This window comes from Stegodyphus dumicola, chromosome X1 (assembly GCF_044657685.1).
Source record: "Stegodyphus dumicola isolate Sdum_Otavi_A_Nest chromosome X1, ASM4465768v1".
Classification (NCBI taxonomy): Eukaryota; Metazoa; Arthropoda; class Arachnida; order Araneae; family Eresidae; genus Stegodyphus; species Stegodyphus dumicola.
The window spans coordinates 176,485,440-176,511,441 of record NC_140780.1 but is presented as its reverse complement, the minus strand read 5'-3'; the positions used below and the strand labels follow the sequence as shown (position 1 = coordinate 176,511,441).

At 30.9% G+C, this 26,002-nt stretch overlaps 1 protein-coding gene across 5 annotated transcripts in view; it reads right to left on the bottom strand.

Moving 5' to 3' along the window:
- LOC118198324 (uncharacterized) overlaps positions 1 to 26,002 on the bottom strand; it is a 408,445-nt gene that overhangs the window by 70,382 nt on the left and 312,061 nt on the right. For all 5 annotated transcript variants that reach the window (XM_085808315.1, XM_085808318.1, XM_085808319.1 and 2 more), the window contains one exon: positions 9,074 to 9,210. In XM_085808315.1, coding sequence (XP_085664441.1) covers positions 9,074 to 9,210 — 137 coding nt within the window. The remainder of the gene's footprint in view (positions 1 to 9,073; positions 9,211 to 26,002) is intronic.

The following is a 26,002-nucleotide window of genomic DNA, read 5'->3' as shown; positions in this document are numbered from 1 at the left end:
TCATACCTACTGAATCAGCAGATCATCAAAATACCAGTTGATTCACCATCAGGTTGACACAGATTTTGAATATATTGCTACCATTTTGAGGGTGATCACACACAGACCATCTGCTTCATCAGCAACATTTGTTTTTTAAATGGGAGAAACAATTATATCACAAACAACAGGTGCAGCAAAGTAAAAAAAAAAGTAGAACCATCTGTCAAGAAAAATAATAATGAAATGTGAAAGATTTAAGATGTTAGAATTCTGAAAGGATGGGAGAACTGGATTAGAATTAACAATGTTAATTAGAAGATACATTTTTGTTAATGCGAAAAGCTTGGAGAAAACTCAACACACGAACAGAAGTTATATATTTTTTGCATAACCAGTCAACTGTGATTAAATGTCCACCTATGATTAGCTAATTCAAGGTACTTTTACTTCTTCTTTTGAAACATAATGTTTATGTTCATTGACATAAAATTCTAATGCTTTTTTTTTGGTCAATAAATTTAAAACCAAACTGACTAGATATGTTATAAATTCACAAAATATTTAAATCAGAGATGAGGAAGCACTTTAGTTTTGATCAAGGCTAAAATAATAGATCTTTCATTAAAACTGACTGCACAAAGCTGTTCTTAAATACAGGAAAATACATACATATAAGGTATGCTGAACAGAATATGCCTCAATGATCTGCAAGTTGCAAGGCAGTTAGGTCACTGTGAAAAAGCAAAAACAGCTATGGAAAATTTAACATTTCAGTGTTTCAGGTGCAGGCATGAAAATCTTAGACAGCAAGTATGAGAAAATCACACATGAAATTTTTTAACAGGGAGTTAAAAAGCCAGCATTTGTACAGCAGAGGTTCATGATACCTATATAAAAGTTTTGAAAACTTCCAAAACAGATTATGGAAGCATTATTTGGAAGCTTCACATTATTAAGAGTAAGTAGGTGAAATTTATGTCAACTAATATTATTAAGACCAATTTTTATCCAAATCTTTAAGGTGACAAGAATCCTAATTTGAGAGTGGCTTCTTAATATACATATAACATTTGAAAACAAGCCAATTTTACTCCGAATATTCCATATTTATTGAAAACAAAATACGTTGAAGACATACATCATTTCCTTAAATGTTTTACTTATAATGACATCCTCAGGTTGACTATAAGAACACTTTCTTGAGACCAAATTCAAAATAGAAAAAATATACCGAATATTGTTTAGGATGTACAAGACGGGATCAAACAAAAGTGCAAAGACTAATGAATATCCACACCTTACCAAGGATTTCATCCCAGGTGAATTAGCGGGGGAAAATACTGTTAACCTTCACACAGACTGGGTGGCTTAGTTCTTATTTTAAGGAGTTAAGTTTTTTTTTTTTGTATGTTTCTAATGCTTTTGAATGAACTGATGTTGATTTTAATCTGTAAGAGAAATGGAGCTTATCAATTTCATATTTCAATTTTTCACCTTTGCTTTAAAGAAGAATTTACCATGCTCCAGAGCAAGCACACATTACTTTAATACAAACTTGAATGCTTTACAAATTAAGCTAATTAGGGTTACCTTCATCCTCATTTCCCCAGACATGTCCTCATTTTCAAGGATTAATGTTTGACATGAAATTTTTAAAAATCAATACACATATCTAGAAATCTGACACGTAGATTACAATTTAAAAAAATCTTTAAATAATGGAAGTTAAGGATCTACTTAGAGAGAAGATAGAAGTTTGAAGAAAATAAGAATTTCTGAAGTGCTGTGAAAATGTCCAGGGGTTGTTTAGAATACCTGAACATGTGGATTAAGCTATTTATGGAAACTTTCTACTTTAAAAAGGCAGAACCTGAAAGCATTTCATGTGCATAAACTGAATATATGCAAGGCCAGGAAATCAGTTTAGATCAAAATGAATGCTTTAACTAATTCTGCAGTCTAAAGAAATTTGAACTATAAACAAGATTGAAAACCCTAAGTCAGCATCATTTTATCACAAAATACAGCCCAGTTCTAAGATTCATATGTCATTCTCAGCTTTGGAAAATTATACATATATATTTTTTTGCCATTCAAAGATGCAATGCTCGTATGGAAAGAGGCTTCTTAATTTAAATGTAGTGAACTAAAAAGAGGAACTGACTTCTTGCAGAGCCAGTGGAAGTAGTAATTATGATAATGTGGTTAACAAACTGACATTTAAAAGCAAATCTAATGAACAGAGAAATATTAACGGGCTCTTTATTGAAATTATCCACAAATGGAAGATGAGTGATTGTACTTTGATTAAACAGCAAAATTCATTATTATAGTTGGATGCATTTCTATATGAACAACCAGGCTACAATGATTTCTGAAACAGACAACTAAATATGCAGCATATTAAATAATATTTCATTTTAACTGCCTAAAATTAAATGATTTTTATTCATTGTGTAAATCTAAATCTGTAAATGTTACTTAAGAGTTAAAGAGGGCCTAACTGGTATGGTGCACTCAATTTTTTTTTTTTTTTTTTTTTTTTAATTTCAAAACATGGTAAGCTAATATACATTATGAAGCACTGTGACAATATTCCTCAAATTTTTAACTTTGATTCACATGCATATAATTGTGATTCATTGCGATACACCTGTATATCATCAAAATTTTTATGACCCACATACATAAAAGTTGCTTTGATGAAAGGAGATTTCTATGAAAAATATAATAATGAAATAATAAACATATTGTTGCGACTCTGATTATGTTTAGCACGTCCCGTTTCTTATTTAATACTTTGTTTTTTAATTTTGTTTGATGTATGAATCTGGCAACCAGTTTTATTTTTGAACGTAATGACTGAAAACTTCACATTCTAAGCAGTTAAGTTATGTTACTGAAATACTGAATGTTTTTCATCATTAAGATGTTGACACATTTGATCACATGCTAAGCAGTTAAGTAAGCAGCAGTTAAGTTACGGAAATACTGAATGTTTTTCACATTAAGATGTGCGGACCATTTGATCACATTCTAAGCAGTTAAGTTACGTTACTGACATACTGAACGTTTTTTCATCATTAAGATGTATGGATCATTTTGATCATTATACTAAACACATAAATAATTACATTTACCTGTATGTGTTCATAAAGTGAAATAAATTGGATATAAAACAAAATTGGATTTCAAGTCAAAACACATATACAGGGTAAATAGGAAATCATATTCATCTCTAAACAGCTGGTAAAAAGAGCCAGCTACAGCTATGAATGTATTGTCTATCAAAAGAATACGTAGCTACAGTACCCACAACATTCAGAACTTAACAAATCCCATCTCAAAAACTATGACAGATATAGGGAAAAGACAGAAAGTTCTGAAACATCATTTGTATATGATAAATAATTGCCTGTATGGTCAAAAAAGTCAAAAAATATGCTTAAGTTTTCTTGCAACAAATGAGGAATAATGACAAATATATGAGTATAAAAATATAATTTAATGATTAAACAATATGCTTTATATACAACTCAATGACATCGCTCAATAAAACACAACATGCAAATGAACTTGCATTGCATATAAGTTAATGCCCAGCATGCTTGAAGAGGTTACCATTGATGACAATGCATTTTTGCATTTGGAAAAGCTTTTGAGAATGAGTATTCATCAATAATAAAGGTGTTATTTTATGATGTGTACTGCTACATAGATTCAGGAGACAAGACGTGTATCATGTACACATGAATTTTTTATGTAATTCCAGAATAAATCAACTGTACAATCAAGGTTCAACAAAATTCAGGGTGTTGCCACTCAAACAGGAGAATGAAATTCCCTGACTTATCCAGGTGTGTTTTAAGAAAATAACAGTCTATCCACGTAATGCACATTGGCTGTGCTAAGAGGTAAATTAATTATGATATTGCTTTAAAAGACAAAAATTTGCGAATTACATATGACATACATATATATAAGCCCCAAAGCATTACTATTATAACTATAACAGGAGTTATTTTTGCCACTCAAGATTGGGATTAGAATCTGCCGAATCTGGATTAAAAATGTCTTTTTTTTTCCCAGACATTTTGCAGATAAACAAAAGAAAGAAATCTATTTAATGATATTTTAAAGTTAATTCAGGTATTTTATATTTATTTAGCAGCATGCATAAGCAAAAAAATGCATTAAATTTCGTGATGGTATGTCATCATACTGCTAGAATTAATTTCAAGATTACGCCAGAGAAAAATTCCTGAAATTTGAAGTAATCCTAGTATACGATACTATGGAGGTTAGAATCAAGGAATATGTATTATTAAGAAGTAAAACGTCTCTGCAACACGAGTGGCTCTGTTCCAACTTACAGCAAAACAGCTGCGCATAAATATCTGTCGCTAAAGCTCGAAGCCAGTGTTGTAGTTCGAAAGTCATGTTATCGAGTTCATAAAATGAATATTGTTTAAAATTTATTTAAAATTATAAATATTTGTTTCCTAAATTCTAACCTCTATAGTACTCTTCATATTCTAACCTCCATAGTACCGTATACTAGGAAGTATTATTTACTAATAATAAATAAATTTAGAGGAAAGAAGTAACATTAAATGATACGAATAACATAAAAATAAATATCATTACTTAAAAACTGAAATGGAATAATCAACGATATTTTAGTGAATATAGTTAGCCTAGAGAAATATAGTTAAATGGTTAGCCTAGAGGACTGATTAATATTTTTTATTTTACTGCACAATAACAAATAAGGCATTTATTATAAAGAAGAAAAAGGCTTAAAAGATTCTGCAGTAAAATCCTAGTATAAGGTACGGCTTTAACACGATTTTAAAAATTGTCACCAATACCAAAATGGCCTGTTTGCTGCTGATCATAATGTCTTCAAATCCCGTGTATACTGTACATGGAGGTTAGAATATATGGAGGTTGTTCTAACTAAAAAAGTGTCTATGTAAAGAAGGAAAGGCTCCATAGACATAATGGTATTACACCACTAGAAAGCAGAGGAAAAATCGTCAAGGGATTTGACGATGGAAGCTGGCTGTCAGAATTTCCCTCTCCGCGAGGTGTATGGGAAATTGAAAAAACGTTCTTTGACAAAACATTTCTTTTTTGATTTTTTGCAATAATTTAAACATGGATTTTCGTAGCTCCCCTTTCAAAATAACTAATCCATTAATTTACTTGCTCGAAAAGATATTTTCTTTTCCTTTAAAATTTAAAGAAATTTTAAACAATATTCATTTTATGAACTCGATAACATGACTTTCGAAATTCGACACTGGCTTCGAGCTTTAGCGACAGATATTTCGTGCATGCGCAGCTGTTTTGCTGTAAGTTGGAACAGAGCCACTCCTGTTGCAGAGAGGTTTTATTTTTTAATAATACATATTCCTTGATTCTAACCTCCATAGTACCGTATACTAGGAACAAACCGATTTTTTTTTTATATGAGAATAAGTGTTTTGTTTAGTTCAACATGCACTGCACATGCGCATGCGATTCTCGAGGTTACTGGAAACTTGCCTTGCCTTTCTAAAAGACAACGCTCACGTGATACACAATTCGCAAGAAAGTGATCACTTCCAACGTCGGCGCAAAACGTGCTTTTGGGGGGTCGCCATAAGAAATTAAATGACTTTTCCAGATTTTGACTAAAAAATTTAAGTTCCTTGACTTTTCCCTGAATTTTTTGGCCAATTTTCGAATTCCCTGACTTTTTCCGGTTTTCCAGGTAGTGTGGCAACCCTATTAATTGAAGTTCTGTTCACACATGCCCATATTTTGATTCAAGATGGTTTGCATTTGAATACACTTAAAAATAAAATGCCTGTTTTATAATTAAGACACAGTAACACGCCGCACAAATACTAGTTCAGAAGTCAAACAACAAAAATCAGCGTTTTTCATAAATTTCTGTGAAAATTTTGAAAATATAACGCTGATTTTTGTTGTTTGACTTCCGAATTAGCCTGTTTTATAGTTAGTGAAAATTCCTGTTTCAAATAAACAAAATATCACACTGTTTTTGAGCATTTTAAGCTATACTGGTGACTATTTTATCTGCATGAACATATTTTTATATAAAATGAATGATGGTTTAACCCCTTAGCTTACAATGATGCTTCAGAGGCGTCGCAAGGTTATCGGACCAAACATGAATAAGACATCTCAGAGGCGTTGCAAGGTTATTGGCCCAAACATGAATAAGATGCCTCAGAAGCATTGCAAGATTATCGGCCCAAACGCGAAAAAGACGCTCTACCGGGCGAAACATAAACAAAACATTTCAGAAACTTGATGGGGCCTCTGCCCCATGAGAGACATTCCAGAGGCGTGAGTTCAGTTACTTCTCTTTCGCATTCGACATTATATCGTTTATAAGAAGTATTATAAAATCACCCATTATAATGTCTTCAAAAAGAAAAATTAGCATTGAGAACAGGGATGACTTTGCTACCAGTAGTAGTGACAGTGGTCGTGACATTGTACGTTTCGCACGAAAAGCTACTAAGCAACTGTTGATTAGCGAAGATTCCGATAATGAAAATTATTATCAACCACCTGAGTTGTGGATCTAAGGGAAAAAAAAACGAGAACCAACCAAAAATATGGCAATATATGGAAATTCTCGGAATAAAAGCTGCAACATTAGATCAGTCGAGTACAAGCAAAGAGGAAATGGAGGTTTTTAATATAATGTTTAATATTATATTTTGGGAAAATCTTGTGACGGAGACAAATCTATACCCAGAACAAGTGATAAATAATGAAAATAAAAGAAGAAAAATTGATGAAGCTTGGTTTCCTATTGACTGTGATGAACTAAAAATATATATTGCCCTATGTATAATTACGGCTGAAGTGAAGAAACCCGCAATTCAAATGTATTGGTCTAATAGGGCCGTTATTGCAACTCCAATATTTAGAGAAACGATGCCGTACAAAAGATTTTTACAAATAAGTAGATTTTTGCATTTTGCAAATAATGAGGTGGCCAATAAAAGTGATAAATTAAGTAAACTAAAGTCCGTAATAAATTATTTTAACCAACAATTCCAAGAAATATATACTATGCAAGAGGGCATTGCAATTGACAAATCATTAGTAAAATTTAAAGGACGTTTATCCTATACGATCCGTCAAAAAGAGCGAGATTTGGTATAAAAGTTTATAAATTATGCGAGTTCAGTACAGGTTGCTGCTATAATTTCAAAATATACACTGGCCGTGACAAAATACATACTACAGAAAATGCATCTGAAACTGTAGTCAAAGAACTATCAAAGCTAATTTTACACAAAGGACATACATTATATTTGGACAATTGGTATTCTTCACCAAATCTTTTTGTAACTCTACTCAACAGTAAAACTAATGTCATTGGAACAATGCATGCAAACAGAAAAAATATGCCAAAAGATTTCTTGAACACAAAATTAAAAACAGGAGAATATGAAATGAGAAGCTGCAATGGATTACTGGCAATAAAATGGAAAGATAAACGAGACTTTTTATTCTATCTACAATACATAAAACAGTAGCAATGACTGAGCAAATCAAAAAGCAACACAATCCTACTTGGAAACCAAAGTGTATCGTCGAATACAACAAAGGGATGATAGGAGTTGATCGACAAGATCAAATGCTAGCATGCTTCCCTCTTATGAGAACGTGTATGAAGGGGTATCGGAAACTTTTCTTTTACCTGTTTGACATGGCGTTATTTAACTCTTTCATTTTGCATAACAAGATAAATATTGAAAAAAGACAGGGATATGCAGAATATAAGGTTAAAATAGCTAAATTATTATTGGAAAATACACCATTATGGAACTACAACCATAAAGGACAGTTGTCAAATGGAGATTTACCACTAAGATTGCAGGCTCAACAGTGGAGTCATTTTCCCAAACATATAGATCCAATGCCGTCAAACCAACACCCAAAACGAAGATGTGTAGTTTGCACAAAGCATAAACAATGCAGAGAGACAACGTGGGAATGCAGAAAGTGTAAAATTGTATTACATGTACCAACATGTTTTGAGAGATATCATACTGTCAAAGATTACTAAATTTTGTATTAAAACAAAAATGTTATTATTAATGGATTATATAATTTGCAACAATAAATCTTTTTTTTTTTTTTTTGTTTAATAATCAACCAACCATTCGTACAGTTTCGAACGCTGAGCAAAGTTGTTTATATTCATGCGTGCAACCGACTATGGTGTCGCTTTTGGTCCGCACATTTGGAAATTAGATCATAAGGGTTAAAACTTTGTAACTGGCCTCCCTCCATAATTTTCAAATGTTTAAACATGATTACTATGTTCTGAATTTCACCAGCAGAGAGATGCAATTGACTTAACTTCACATAACATGGTCCTTTTACTACAGCTAAACATTACCTGAATAGCTACAGGTGACTGTTCATTAGTTATTTAGGGATAAATGGGATTTCCTACTCACATGTTCAATATTGACAATTAATTAGCAAATATTAAAAAATTCATAATAACAGAATAAACACAAAATCACTTCAAATCTTTTTATAGCCCACCCAAAATTATCTCCTTAGCCACACACTGAGAACCATTGTGCTGGGATATGATGATAAAAATAATATTGAAAATTACCTCCAACTACAAATATTACTCGTTTAAGAATAAGTTAATTGAAAACACCAAAACCAAGCACAAAAACTTCTGATTAATAATATCAAAGTCTTAATAAAAAAATAACTGTTTATAGGGAGAACACCAGGGATCCTTTAGAAGGCCTCAGTCACATATAATTTAAGTGATATTTGTATTTATATCACACATATACACGCCACAAAAAACACCAGCATAATCGGTTCATTGAAACTGGTAAACCATAAGTTTTTAAAATAATACATTCTGAATAATGGCTTGCAAACACCATAACATAATAATAACAAAAAGAAATTTCCAATTTAGAAAATGTAATTAAAATGGCATATCTAAGAAACTAGAAAATTATTTTCAATAAATGATATGGTTCATAAAATAATGTAATTTAACAGGGCAGAAATTATTTACCTGATTAGAGCTAAGGTTTCTTTATACATAGTATGCACCCTATCTGTGTCAATGTAACTATGTTCCATCGCATTACCAGTCAAAATAAAGTATAACACAGCTTCTAAGTACTTCATAGCCTGAACCATACGATCTATCTAAAATGAAATGACACCTGTAGTATTAGATGCTTTAAAAATCACAGAAGCATGAAAGTAAACATCATACATTACTGGCCAATAAAAGAAGAAACTATGCATTAACATTAAGGAAAATAACACCTATAAAAGAGATACTTATTACATATATAACTCATGATAAAAAAAAGGACGGAATAATAACAATTCGGTGTGAATTGAGGAATATAAAACAGCCACCAGAATGGACAGTTATAACTGCTGCTATACAGCCTACAAAACTGTTACAAATGTGTAACCATCTGTGGTGAGCCAGTTGTAAAAATATATACCAAAATTATTCAACAGAGGAAAAGGTGGAGCATGATGGTAATCTATGAATTACTGTATTTTGCATACTATATGTTATCATGCACTGTCATGTTGGTGACTAGCCTGAGATATGCTTTGAAGATATGGAACAACAAGCTCCATCATGTCAGAGATGTTGGAGTGCTATTCAGCCCACAAGGTGCAAGAGGGAACTCAGTACACCTCATGCCATAACATCTGTTGCTGTTATGGATAAATGTACTGTAGGACTTAAGTCTGCCTGCCAGATAAAGATGTGGCCATTTTTGATCATATTTGCTTATAAAAGTATATTTTTGAGTCTTAATACTTGGCAACATTAATGTTTTGTTTAATGTTAGAAATTGAAATAATGTATCTGATATGAGTACAGAATATTATGATTTTTAAGAATGTGGTAATGCTTGCTATGATAAAATGTTCTTGTCTTAATAAAGTCTTTTATTATGCATTAATTTTCAATGTTTCTTTTTGAAGAAATTGTTTCTTAGAATATATAACACTTAGAAATTATCAACAACTGGCAGCAGAGCACGGCTGTCCCCTCTGCTTATGAAATTTCATATAGAACATATATGTCATTTAGGTTTAAGAACATCTTCTTTAAACACGTGCTTCTTTAAGGTAAATCTGATTTATATAATTTGTGAATATAAATTAGAAAAAAGAAAAATATGGCAGATAATATGATAAATTTGACTCACATAGAAAACTTAACTGATTATAATTATACAGAGAAATAAAGTGAATTAAGATGTCTAAAAAGTAAGGAGAAGTGCCATTAAAGCTGATGAACCATCAAAACCACATGAAAGATGCCATGCTAATCATGGAAGTGAAATGAAAACTTGAGAGATGTGGAATGATAATTATGAGATAGCAAGAAATATAATTAATGAATTACACTATAACAGCTCCACAAGATATGCAATTAAGAAAGCTCCACATTAAGATATGCATGCGAAGAAGATAAGAATCTTCACATTAAGATAAGAATGCGAAGCAACACACTAAGATAATGTGAAGAAGCTACGGAAAAAAAAAAAAAAAAAAAAAACTGAAATGGTGACAAAAAACAGAAAATATTCAAATCAAGTGTAGAATCGAATTAGCTCAACTGAAGCTGAAGCAAAATGAATTTGTAGATGATTACAAAAATACTGTAATTCTGAAAAGTAAAAGCATTCAAGTGTGGGATGAAATAAAAGAAAAAGAATCAATTTACTTTAGATTAGGACTTTGGAATGAATACGAATTTGACATCAAAATCATTAAAAACAACAGAGAAAAGTATATAAACAGAGAGCAAGAATTGGAAGAAACTCAAGAAAAAATAAACATAGTTGAATTAAAGGCCAGAATTAAAGGCCAGTTTACACCTGTCAGAGCAGCTTGGAGCAAGCCACTCGTTACAATTACTTTGACAATGTAAACACTCACTTCGCTGTAGCAGAAACGTAGGGAAGATGAGTCAGCACTTCCGTTTCTAATTTGAACCTGTTGAAAAATCTATCTGGGCAGTTACTCCAAGCAGCGTTCGCAGGAACGTCGTGACAGCGAGTTATATGTCGAAAATGCTGAGATTGAGCGATAGCCAAACAATGGCATTTTTTAATGCATACGCATCTCATGAAGTGTTAGGAAACACTTCACTGCTTCATTAATAAGTTGAATACTTCTATAATTATGTGAGCTTATATTCATTCTTCTACAAGCATCCCTACATGAGAATTCAATAAATATATGATATTAGAAACTATAAAAATAAAAATGGAATTATGAAAAAAATATGTAGATCTGTTTTATTGGGGATATTTAAATTTGTTGCTTTGTATAAAAAATTTCTGGGCTATAATTTAAATTTGTTGCTTTGTATAAAAAAATTCTGTGCTATATTCATTACAATTCAGCTTGGATGTGAAATACTGAATGCAAGTACTTAAAGTGTATTAAGGTTTATACAAATTATGCTATATGAATTCTAATCTTCTTAAACTATCCGTTTTAGCATTTAAAAAGTAAAGCATAATCACTATATTTAATCATTATTAATTTTGTTAATATCACTTTATTTGTGCGTTGTCCAGAAACACAATTTCAGTAGGATCCAAAAGTAATAATTTGCGATAAATACCTTCTTGTTGGAATTAAGTCCTTTTATCTGAAATACAATAAAGTTTTTGTAACTTTGGACATCCTCATCCAAAATTCATTTAATTGTTGATTTGATACTCCTAATTCATCGTGGCAAGTTACCCAGTCACGTACCCATTTCCTTTTCTTCTTCTTCCCCCCCCAAGAGTAGAAATTAATTCAATTGAAACTGCTTCGCACACTTCAAACACTGCAGCCAAAGAACATTTATGTATATTCAATGCATATTCTTTGCTGCAGCTGCCACATCGGTATCCATTTCATAAACAAATGGAAGTTGTCAGTCCACTCTGATTGGTGTAAACAATCTGTCAGAGTACAGGTCCGTTCACTCGCTTCAAGACGCCCGGACGAGTGGCTTGCTACTAGCTGCTCCGACAGGTGTAAACTGGCCTCAAGTTCTAAATAAAGCCAAAGGGAAATTGAACAAAACCAAAATATCATTAAATAAGTTGCCTTAACTGTGGAAAATTAGGACTTTTAATAAAAGAATTTTGTAATAATAACAAAATTTTTTAGTCCTGGAAAATTAGGCCACAGATTAACTGAATTTAGAAAGAAAACCAAAGAACACAGAAAGCCAAAAAAAATGTAACACATAAAACTCCTAGAATGACAAGCAAGGAAAGAGAATGTGAATTAGCTATATGTCTATGTGAAGCATCTAAGAAAATAGAAGAAAGAACAAAACTTCATCTTTTGATTAAGATAGAAATGATGAAGCGAATGGAAGAACAAGATAACAGAAAAATTAAATGGATTATAGAATCAAGAGCCACATCACACATGACAAGAAGTAAAGAAATATTTACCAGTTTTAAAGATGAAGAGCGAGTAAAAACAACAGCTAAAAAGGGAGCTATGATCAAATCAGATGGTACTAGTAACATTCAAATGTAAAATAGACAAAAATAAGAGCATTTTTAGAGCACAAAATGTTCTGAAAGTACAGAATTTAAGCACAAATTTACCGCTAGTACCAAAAATTTTAGACCATGATTTGAAAGGAATTTTTACCTAAATTACGTATTTAGCTAACAGAAATGAAACAAATTTTAAGTTGAAGGAAATATAATAGAAAAAATTAAAATTAGCAATGTTAATTATGTACTATGGCATCAGAGACTAAGTCACAAAATTAACAAAAACAGATACAAATAGGGGGGGACTCATTGGTCATTGGATTAGAACATGTAAAAATTTCCGAAAACAACTGTGAACCTTGCAAATTATGAAAAATAACATGAAAATCTTATAAAAGTGTGAAATTTAAGCAATCTGATGATATTTTAGAAATACGATATATAGATTTAGTTGGACTAACTAACAAATCAATTAATGGAAGTTGTTATTTTTTAACAGTGGTAGATGATTACAGTAACTTCACATTAGTGATAACAATTGAGAAAATGAGAGAAACTGCAGGCTCTTTAATCAAGCTTATCACCCAAGAAGAAAGAAAAACGGGAGGGGGGGGGCTAAAAGGAATTCACAAGGATAATGGAAGTGAATACTATAATGGAATATCTATAACCAAAACTATTAGGACTATGTTAATTGATGCAGAATCACAGACAGAATTTTGGATTGAAAGTATTAAAGTAGTTGTACCTCTGAATAACAGGAAGCACAGAAATGACAAAGGTGGAAAGATGGATCTAAAAGCTCAAGAGTGAATCGTGGTAAGTTATAGCATGAAGAGAAAAGCATACAAAATTTATATTCCTGAACTAAATAAAAGTCAAGAAGTAAGAGATATAAAATTTAATGAGCAGAAACTTTACTAAAATGAAAATATATAAAATTCAATAAAAATGAAACATAACAAAAAAAAAACCCTCATTATTTTTTACAAGGAACAAACTAATGACAGTGTAAACTATTCAAGAGTAACCGACAGAGATGAAATAATAGATCAAGAATCTGAGAAAATTTTACCATCAGACAGGGATGATGAATGGGTTGAAAACAATTAATTGGAAAAGACAATATTAAAGTAGCTGCAGATAAAGGAAAAAAACCTGGATGTAATAGTTATAAAAATTATATGCAGAAAATACCAGTGAGAGTGACGAAGCCAAAAGAAAAATTAAAAAATTATGTAGCATACAATACAAATGAAGTACTAAGACATATGATGAAGCACTATGAAAAACACAATTTACATTTCGTCAATTGGCCCAGTAGAACAGAAAATATAGAATTGGCTCTTTTTTTTTTTTTTTTTTGTGCAGTGTACATATTTTGAAAATTTTAATTTATATTAAGGAAAGAAAGAGTTTATATAGAACATATCAAACAGCATAAATTTTAGTGTGAATTTAGATCGTTATAAAACGTAACGGCACAGCAATTTGGATTTATTTATTGCTAAATGCTTACTAACATATAATTAACAAACTATCTAATGCAAAAATAATAAGTAGTTTTTACCTGTTAGAATTATTATGCATTAATGTATAAATATATAATAAAGTACACTATCTTTGGCCTTTCTTCAATCAGCTAAAACTTGCAAAATAATGGAATCACTTGAAGAAATTAATGGCCAATTAAATACCAATGTTTAGTTGTTAAAGCCTACATATCAAGTCTGACATTTTGAATTCTTCAAGCATTTCTTCACCAGATGATTATCTACCAGTTAATTCTGAGGAAGAACTATGGCAACTATAAAAAAGTTCTAGGATGGAGAACATCTCAGAATGCTACATTAAATTTTACAACACATATGATGTCATTTTCCTTTGCATATCATCTACACAGCAGGACTTGGAAAAAACTAGCATGAATTCATAAACCATCTAAAGCAAAGATTCTCAACCGGTGGTTCGTAAAGAAACAAAGTATTTTTAAGTATTAAATTCAAAAATTAAATACTCCGACATCCTGTTTAAGTTTTTTCTCTAACACTCGTAAATTTATGTGATCTGAGCTTTGTCTGGCTAAAAGGTCAGGCCACTCCACAGAGCTTCACATCTCTCATAATTGACCTCATACAGTATAAATGAACTTAATGATCACAGCTTATGACAAGAAATCTTAGCCTTCAAAAAGAGAGAATTTTAGTGCTAAGGGAGTGATAACATTATGCAACGACCCTTCTTAGAGCATAACAAACATGATCTATAGCAGGGATTCTCAACTGGCGGTAGACGTACCACTAGTGGTATGCAAAGAAACAAAGTATTTTTAACAATTAAATTAAAAAATGAAATACCCTAACATGCTGTTTAAGTTTTTTCTCTCACACTTGTAAATTTATGCGATCTGAGCTTTGTTCAAGGTCTATAGCTACTCATAGATTTTGGCAAAATTACTCGTTTTTATTTTCTCAAACATTCTTTTAGGGACAGACATAACAAAATTTATCATAAATGATGTTTTTAAAAAGAGGATTAGAAAAGGATGTTGTATTTAATAGGTAATAAGTTCCTATAAAAAGATAATACAGCCAAAAGTCTTTAATCCGGACCTTAAAGCTACAAACTTTTTGCGCATGCGCGTTTACACATGCTCATAATACGTTTACGCATGCGCGTTTGATGTATACGGACGGTATAAGCTAAGCTAAAATTATCTAATTATCTATTTCAGTTAATGTTGCAGATTGCGTTGTTCTTTAATCTTCTAATTGGATCTGGCTTATTATTTTTTGCAGACTGTTAGAGCAATTTTATAAAAATTAAGCTTGAACTTTTGATTATGTCAAAAAGAGTTTCGGATTCTGAAGCTGCCAAAGGATCTACAAAGCATGTTTTGAAGTCCATCAAATAAAAAGTGGAATTGCTGCAAAAAAAATGGATAAAGGTATCCTTTGTTTCTCTAACCATTCCGAAATCTGTTTATCAATTTCACGCTGCTCTGCAAAGGGGGGGACGTTGCGGTGCGCAATGAACTGGAAGTTGATCTGTCAGCACTATCTTTATCTTCAGGGCAGATGTTTTTATTTTATTCGGCTTATAATTCCTTACTAAATGTACTATTTCATCTCAATGTACTCCGTCTGTGATATGATTTAAATCAAATTCCTTGTCATTATAAATATCATGAATACACATCAAATATTTTTCTGGTTGCAATTTTCTAATTTCGACTATGCGTAATGTATGCTTTAGGCATGCACGCGTTGAAAGAAATGTTTAATAAAGTAAACAAATAAATATTAAGCTTTTTTTTGTAAATTTTGATACCCTTTAGATCATAATTGCTCTTTATTTCATAAATTATGGTTTCATATTTTTAATTTTATAATTTCTGCATGCCATCTTACCAGATTTAAGCTGATAATCTATAATCCGGAAAAACTGATAATCCGAAATCGCCGAAGTCCCGATGAGTCCGGATTAAAGACTTTTGACTATATCTCATTAATTCAAAAGTTTATCCATTCATGAGCATATCTCCCAGGGTTGCCCTGATGTGTACACTTCACATCGCAACCATTTCCAGGCACGTATTTCCGAACCCTACTCCACTTTTTGTATTTCTGGCGCCACGAAAATATCGATTAGTTTCACCTGGCATACCCCACTTTTGATTACTATAGCGTGCTTTCAAAAGAATTGTGGTGCTGATTCGTGTGTTTAAGTGCTAATTGTGAGATTTTGGTAATTTAAATTATTATGAGTGGAAATTTATGCAAAATCTTTAGTGAATAGTTATTGTTTATCGCGGTAGTGTATTTGAGGAAAGAGGAGGACAATTCACTGCTGATGTTATACATTAACAGTATGAAAAATCTGGAAGATGACACTCAGTAATAAATGTGATTCATTTATCGCAAAATTCAGCGATGCCAGTAAAACAAACGAGATTGTTGAAAAACTTATCCAGATCTGAAGTCACTATACAAAAAATTGTATGTGTGCCAATACAGCAATTTTAATAAAAAAACCCCACTTGTAGAAAACTTCAGATCAAGGAATAAGAATTGCAGTGCATCTGTGTCCTTAAAAACTACGAAACATTCTGTAGATTTCTGTGCAAAAATCAAGGTTGACAAATAGATTAATACATTTCAATGTTTTTTTTTTACTGTATATATTTCAAAATCTTTAAAATAACTTGTGTAGTTGTTTGACTGCTTAAAAAAGCAATAAAGCCCATCTAAAAATATATAGAAGGAACTTCATAATTATCTAAATACAGTACAAAGTCCGTAATCTGGACTCGTCGGGACGTTTCTCAGGATTATAGATCATCAATTTAAATCTGGTAAGATGGCATGCCGAAATCATACAATTAAAAATATGGTGTGTATTTAATTATGGCAAAGCACACTAGGGCTATCTGCCTAAGGGGAAGGATGCCTTCGTGGAGGACTTTCTAAGGGAAACTGACTCGTATACACGTTACACATGGGGAAAACCACGAAAACACCCATGCAGCCAGCCCATTCGCGGGATTCGAACCTCGGACCGAACTAACAGTGTTCAGCGACTTTACTGCTCGGCCGCTGGTGGTAATTAAAAATATGAAATCATAATTTATGAAATAAAGAGCAATTATGATCTAATGGGTATCAAAATTTACAAAAAGAAAAGCTCAATATTTATTTGTTTACTTTAGTAAACATTTCTTTTAATGTAAGTTGTTTCCATAAAAAATTTTGAAAGTTCCATTTTCTTATGTCATATACAGTTGACTTTCCAATGCCATACTCCTCACATAATTTTGAGACAGACATGCCTTTATCAATTTTTTGCAGCAATTCCACTTTTCGTTTGATGAACATCGAAACATGTTTTCGCTTCGTAGATCCTTTGGCAGCTACAAAATTTGAAGTTTTTTGACATAATCGATAGTTCAAGCTTAATTTTTATAAAATTGCTCTAACAGTCTGCAAAAAATAATAAGCCAGATCCAATTAGAAGATTAAGGAACAGCGCAATCTGCAATATTAACTGAAATGCCTTAGAATCAGTAAGGATAATTTTAATCTAGCTTATACTGCCTGTTATACATTAAACACGTGCATGTGTAAAGAATAGAAAAAAAAAGAAAAAAAAAATAAGTTTGTGGCTTTGAGGTCCGGATTATAGATCATTCCAGATAATGGACGTCCAGATGACGGACTTTGTACTACTTCATTGCTTTGGTAAAAAATTGAAATCTACTAAATTACCTAACTTTATAACATTAAATACCTTTGTAACTGTAGTATTTTGTTCTGTTTAATAAAAGCTTAACTACTTTATTCATTTGTTATACATTCAAATATTTTCTTATTTATTTAACATAATTATCAGGATTACTAAATGTGTTAAAAATTTCCATACATGCTTGTGCAGTGTGATTGCATGTTTGTATAGTGAACTTTATGAGAGTTAAATGATTTTCATGGATGAAAAAGAAATACAATCTCATAATAAGTCCGTTTATTTTTTTTTTAAACGAAGTAAATACTGAAACATGTGTACAGTAAAAACAAAGCGGAAAGCTCTTTAAATTTTGGATAGTCAAGCATATAAAAAATGAAATATGCTAGAAAAGCAAGTGAATGAAAGAATAAACTACTAGCCTAAAATCATAAAAACAGTTTATCTTATTTGTATTAGCCTGACAATCAAAAGCCAATATTTAATATTATGCAAGATTTTGAAAAAACTGTAAGCTGCTGATCTTTAGATAACGGGTGGGCGATTTTTGCAGTGGTTGTTATGTGGATTAAGACGGCAAGTTACTACTTTAAATATGAACAATAGTAATCTGAAAATTTGAAGTAGTAATTTTATATCCAACAATCTCAGCCAAATAACTTCTCTGTTTTAAGTAATAATTTAAAAAAGTACATTCCATAATTTAAATTTTATTTACTTTCATCTATTTTAATGTTTGCCATTATAAATTTCATACTACTTTTTGAAGATTTCATAAAAAACAATTAACTCACAAGTGCGCAAACACGTAGATCAAAGAACACTGAGTAATAATAGAACAGGATATTTTTTATCCTGATTTCCTTTAAAATTTCTTTAGTTATTTTATACATACATATATATTTTATGTAATAAAGGGATTTATACACAATACATATATACAAATAATTAAAAAAAATTATAATCCTTCCAAGAACTTTGGTGCATTATGCTGCTGAAAATTGATCAGTAAATATACAAAGAAAGAAATTTAGACCCAATTTTTCACAAAGACTAAAAATTAAAATCCATTTGATAAAATCCTATAAATGTAGAATATTAAATATTATTTTTAATGATTTTACTTTGTATTTTTGGCATTTTCCTTTGCTTTGAGGAACAGCAGAATTTTCGAGATTAAAAAATATTCTGAAATGGTTCATCAGCTGATTCTGGATACAGAAAAGCAAGAATTTTGTTTTAGAAGGGGACATGTAATTAAGTTCGACATACCTCCTCTTCTTTCTTGTTCTTTTATACTCTTTTTCGGTTTTTCTTATGATGGTTTATTTTAATTTTTACATTTTAAAATATTCTTATTCTACATTTATAGGATTTTATGAAGTACATTTGAATTTTTAGTCTGTGTGAAAAATTGGTTCTAAATTTTTTTCTTTATATATATATATATAAGAACTCCTACACTTCTAAAAAAACTAATTTATGTGTTTATTTATCCCACATTTTGATTTTGAAACATTTTATTACATGCTTTTCCTCAACATTTTCCTCAAAAGTTCATTTTTTGTTGAACTGAAATATGCAATATGGGAAAAATTCTATCAGAAAACATAAGTCAACTCAGAATGGAAACAGGAGATAAATAGAGATACTAATAATGTGGGGTGTTTGATCCTCTTCCCTTAATAGTCATTTAAAACATTTTAGCGTTTATTTCCATTCAGCTGAAACAGTAAAAATATAGAAAAATTCCTACAAAAACATAATTGGGCTGAGAAACAAAACAGGAAAAAAAAGTGGGTTGGCATCAGGAAATTGATTGGTCTAAAACAGGGCTTCTTGAAACTTTTTTCAGTCACGGCCGCTTTTTATCACCGAGAATTTTTTATGACACCAAAATATTTACAAAAATTTTGTGGGACCCCATAAGCATTGCGAAAATCCAACACACGCTTGAGTGAAACTCATTTTTTTCACTTGTACTGCAATATACTATTGCAGTTTTAGGTCATTAACTTTAATTTCTAATTTTAAGACATAGAACAATGTGAAAATTTTTAATAAGTAACGGACGACATGACAGCGTCATGTGCAAAGCAAATAAGTTTTCATTTTTCTCTTTGTCTGTATTGTCTTATCTTTATCTATTTCAGATATATTGTGTAAAAATATTTGGTAGTTGTAAAATTATTGTAAGTTAAAGAAATACCAAAGCTGCTAAAAGTTTTTGTGACCCCCTGCTGCAGATGGAGTCGCAATCCACAGTTTCAGAAACTCTGGTCTGAAATAACATTACAATATTTGTCTTTGTTAGAACACTAGATAACTGAGGCCACAGCCAGAGTGGTTATGGCAGTTGTGCAAAATTTTTGGAATTTAGGAATGGAAAAGTTTTCAGAATTTAGGACCCACAGAGATTACATAGCATAGCAAAATGTAACTGCTGAAGCTCTAGGCCTCCAGTGCATGGTTAATATTCTTGTAAGGAGTGTATGACTGATAGAAGAGATGCGTTTTGAGTCATGATCGCTAGGCCACCAGCCTACACAGCATTGTGTGATATGTCATTCATGTAAATAAGGAATAAAATTGATTGCATAGTAGTCAAATAACTTAACTCATTCCTTGTAAGTATTATATGAGAGTACTGTAATTCTTGAATAAGAATACATTACTTGCTTTCTGTTCATCTGAAATGGGATAGATATTCTAGCAGTTATTCCAGCAGTTTGAAGGAACGTATCATTCTGTATTTAGTTAGATAATCAACAAGCACAAGCTATGGACATAGCACATTAAGCCGTAATTCACTTTTTATATTGGACAGCCAGCGTTTATCCATTTTCGTACTTTCCCATAATTTTGAAAATACTCTGTTGCATGCTGTTCTGTTGAAGACAACTCTGAAATTATTTATTTTTCAAAATGAAATTGAAAAATTGATAACTTACATTATTTTTTTACAAAATTTAAGCCACTTACTGAGAATTAATTGGGTTTACATGAATGCAAAGGGTTATGCCCAATTATTCATTATGAATCTGCTGTGCAAACTGAGAGTCATGAACAGATTTGTGGGGGGTTGCCAAATTCAAAGAAATTTATTTGACAATAAAAGATACAGTCAAAAGTCTTTAATCCGGACTCTTTGGGACTTCGGCGATTCCGGATTATCGATTTTTCCGGATTAAAGATCATCAGTTTAAATCTGGTAACATGGCATGTAGAAATTATAAAATTAAAAATATGAAACCATAATTTATAAAATAATGAGCAATTATGATCTAAAGGGTATCAAAATTTACAAAAAAAGAAGCGTAATATTTATTTGTTTACTTTATTAAACATTTCTTTCAACGCGCGCATGCGTAAAGCATACATTACGCATAGCCGAAATTAGAAAATTGCAACCAGAAAACTATTTGATTTGTATTCGTGATATTTATAATGACGAGGAATTTGATTTAAATCATATCAAAGACGAAGTACATCGAGATAAAATACTACATTTAGTAAGGAATTATAAGCCGAATAAAATAAAAACATTTGCCCTGAAGATAAGGATAGTGCTGACAGATCAACTTCCAGTTCATTGCGCACTGCGACGTCCCCCCCCGTGCAGAGCAGCATGAAATTGATAAACAGATTTTGGAACGGTTAGATAAACAAAGGATATGTCTTTATCCATTTTTTGTAGCAATTCCACTTTTTGTTTGATGGACATCGAAACATACTTTCGCTTTGTAGATCCTTTGGGAGCTCCAGCATCGGAAATTCTATTTAACATAATCGAAAGTTCAAACTTACTTTTATAAAATTGCTCTTACAGTCTGCAAAAAATAATAAGCCGGATTCAATTCGAAGATTAAGGAACAATGCAATCATCAACATTAACTGAAATAGATAATTAGATGATTTTAGCTTATACCGTCCGTTATACATTAAACGCGCACACGAAAACGAATTCTGGGCTTCCGCAGACGCATATGCGCAGTCATAAAGGTCTTGCGCGCACGCGTCAACGCGGCGCATGCGCAGAAAGAGCTTTGAGGTCCGGATTATAGATCATTCCGGATTATGGGTGTCCGAATTAACGACTTTTGACTGTATACGGCATCTGTAGAACATTTTGGATGTTTTTTAACATTTACCAGGAATTTCAAACTAAACATTTCCATATTTTAATTTTGATTTTGTTTTCGACTTGATTTGTGTGTTATGACTGATGACTTCCAAACAGCTCGAATCAAATTTAAAAGCAATTCCATACGCACAACTAAGATGTAGTTTTTTCCGGCTATCTTAGTAGTGTCTTGCATGCAATTTGTAATTGTAATATGCATCATTTATACACTTATGTTTCTTATTTCTAATCAAATTTTTGTCAAGTAAGCACATAACATTTCCTAAGCATTGGAAAATTCAGTAGCGTGCTCGAAGGATAATAAAAACAATTTTGTTTTAGTTGCAGTTTTGTTCAAGATGGTTAAATGGCCCAAAATAGATACCCAATGTTCACACGAGAAATGGGATGGATGGACCAGTATCAAATAAACTTAGAGAAAAACTATTAATGAAAATGCAAACAATAATGAATCCACTGGCTCTTTACTTCTAATAAAAAATTAAGTAAATATGAAGAAGAGGTTATTTTATATTGTTTTATACGTTGCATTATCAATGGAAAAAGAGTATCCATTGTGTGTTAAATGCAGTGAAAACTTGGCACATGAAAGCATGAAACCTGCGAAATTAAAAACACATTTAGAAACTAAACATAAAGATTTAGTAAATAAATTTGAAGAATTTAAGAAATGAGTTGAGAGCATGAAAAAATGTATTTTTGAAAAAATATGCAATTCCTGAGAAGGCTTTATGGGCATCTTTAAAAGTTTCATATTTAATTGCAAAAAATTTAAAACCTCATACAATTGGAGAATTGCTCTTTCTTCCTTCAGCAATTAAAATGACATCATTTATGCATGCAGAAAAATATAGTAATGATTTAAAAACGATAGCATTAAGATACCATTTCTCACAAAATTTCTGTCATATCAGACACTACAGAATGCTAAATACTAAATCCTTTCTGTGCTATACAACTTGATGAAACTACCAACATTACTAAAATGTCTCAATTCACTGTTTATCTAAGATAAGTTTTTGAGGACGACACAGTAGAATACTTTTTGTTGTTTTAATATTTTGGAAGGAAAAGCCATTGGAGAGAAAATATTTGAAATTATTAACAGATATTTTGAAACAAATAATCTTACCTAGACACACTGTGTCAGAGTTTGTACTGATGATGCTGCAGCATTAACAGATAATAATAAAGGACTAAGAAAGTTAATAATGAAAATTGCTTCCCATAATATAGTATTCAAACATTGTATGACACACAGACAAGCTTGCAAAAGACATTGATGAATTGCACAAGATATTGCATGTTCTTACTGCAATTAATTACATTAAAAGGCGAGATCCTAAACAGTCGTCTCTTTTTAATATGCTGTAATGAGATAATTTCTGCGTATGAGACATTATTATATTATTTTTTGAAAGTCAGTTGGCTTTCACACAGAAAATACTGTGACGTATTTTCAATTTGAGAAACACAGTTTACATATTTTTGGAAGAAAAGAATCATCAGCAAGTTCATTCATTAATACTGATTGGTTAGGAAAACTCAGTTGCATGCTAGATATTTTCTAAAAACTTAATGATCTGAAAACTAAGCTAATTCTTTGGCAAGGAGACTTGAACAAAAACACCAGAAACATGTTTTTCAGAATTTACTAAAGAAAATAATACATATTTCATGTTTAAAACCATATATGATAAAATTGACTGAAAACTTTTTGAAAAATCTCCAAATAAGAAATTAGGTTGGATCTATGACACATTTTTCTTTGGTATTTTCAATTCCAATGTACCCCTAAGCAGCCTATGTCCTATACAAAATGGTACACCTTAGTTTCGGACATAGGGAGTCTATTTTAAATGCTTTTTGAATTAAAACATATAACATTTTCACATATTTTCTGGCATTTGCCATTTTAATTTTGCCCTTTCTCGTTTTTTAAAAAATCTAAAAAACTTAGATAAACGTTTCACTAATTTTAATGAAAAAAGACACAAAATACTTTTAAAAATCAAGTATTTCTACTATTTTTCAAACCCCTAAAATTCAATTTAGGCAAAAAAACATTAAAATTTAACATAAAAAATAATGATTTTTTTCAGCGATCATGAAATAAAAATGAAAAATATATTAAAAATTGAAAGAGAATCCAGGGTGAAAAATATTTCCCACCCTGAAAAATTATTCTAATTCTTTTGATTTATAGACATATTGTCCATTTTTTATTCCTTTATAATGAAATATATAGTCTTCAAGATTAATTTCATTTATAGCTTTATCAGGAAGTTCTCGGTGTTTTTTCGCAAGATAATATTCTTTAGGTTCACAATCGATATTTATTTTAATAATGGTTGCATCTCCGAATTTTTCTCAATGATATTACATCATATTTTCCAGGTTCTAAATTTTCAATTTAAGTGTTTTCGGATAAGATCTATGTCTGTTGAATTCCTCCATCTCTATTTATATAGAATAATTTTTTGAATGTTTTGTTTCCTGATCTGTTAATTAAAAAAATGTTACTTTTGTTTGAATTTAATATTCCAGTCAACCTTCAATTTCCCCCAAACCTTTACTAAATAAAGGGACATCATATCAATTAATTTTTTAAATTTCAATATCATATTTTCCAAGTACATATTGGAGAGTTTCTATTGAGTTGCAAGGACATGATTCCTTATGACATAATTTATCATAGTCTTCTAATCTTCTTAATTCATTTTCCATTTATAGGTAAAAAATATGATTAATATCCAAAGGGTATAGTATCATAATTTTCTAAAATTCTTCTTTTATGAAAACTGAAGGTATATTTTTTATTCATATTAGTTACTTTTATATCTCTATCTTTTTGAATTTTAAATTAATTTCTACATCTATGTAATTAGATTTTCCTGTTATTATTTTATTTCTTTCATCAAAATTGAGTTTATTTTAAATCCTTTCACTTTCCCAAACTCCTTGCCATTATTTAAAATATAACTATAATCTTTGGATGTACCTGATATCCATCATTTGATAAAAAACCTCATCGCTTCCAAGTTCATCTGTGCATCCTCCTAACATACAGCTTGTTTTTACTTTATTGGTACCATCATCATTGTAAATTTTAGAATCTGTATCATAATAAAGTACTTTATCTTGTAACGTGTCCAACATTTTATAGAGTCTTATTCTAGATGAACTGGCAGTAAAAATAGCTATACACATGTTTGTATTAAAGTTATTTTTTACAAAATGATTTTTCATCATTTTGTAAGTCATTTCATTTTGTAAGTCAAGTCATTTTTATACAATCATTGTTCATAAATATAATATTTAAATCTTTAATTCTACCATTTAATATGATTCTATAAAAATCTTCCAATTCCATAAACATATTCAGTAATTTTCAATTTTTCTTTTGACCAAATTTACCCCATAATGAATTTAACCCATCAACAAGCCTGCCTCTCAGAACGAAATGCTTTGAAAACGGTCGCCTTGTCAGACAACAAACCCCTCCAAAAAAAAATCGCTTTTGTTTTCTGAAATCTCTCTAAGATGGCCCAGCCTAAGGCAGTATGTTTGCTTCCCCTTAGTGTGATGGATAAGCCATAAAATTGCCTCTCCGCTATTGAATGGCAAGAAGTAGTTGTTGCGTTTAGTTTCGTCTCCCTCCTCTTTCTTTGTACTAGTAGCCTGTAGACTTGTTTCTTTTAACATGTGACGGCCGAATTTTCCAAAATCTTTTTAGAATTTTAGCTTTCAAGCTTGTAAACTTTCAATTATTCGACATGTTTTATTGGGCAGTATTTTAAGAAAGATCATTATTTATTTTGTTACACATTTTTTTTACTATTTACTTATCTATTTTATTTAGTTTTAGTAGGCCAATTTATTTTGGGAAATTAAATTTTAATCCATTCTTTTACTGACTCAGGTTTCATCACATTATAAGTCCATATATATTTACGATGAGAGTACAATATTTATTAGAAATTTTTGGAAAATTTGGCATATGCATTTATATTTTAGCGTTGAATTTTTTACACAAGTTTTTCATTAACAGTCGAGCTCGTCT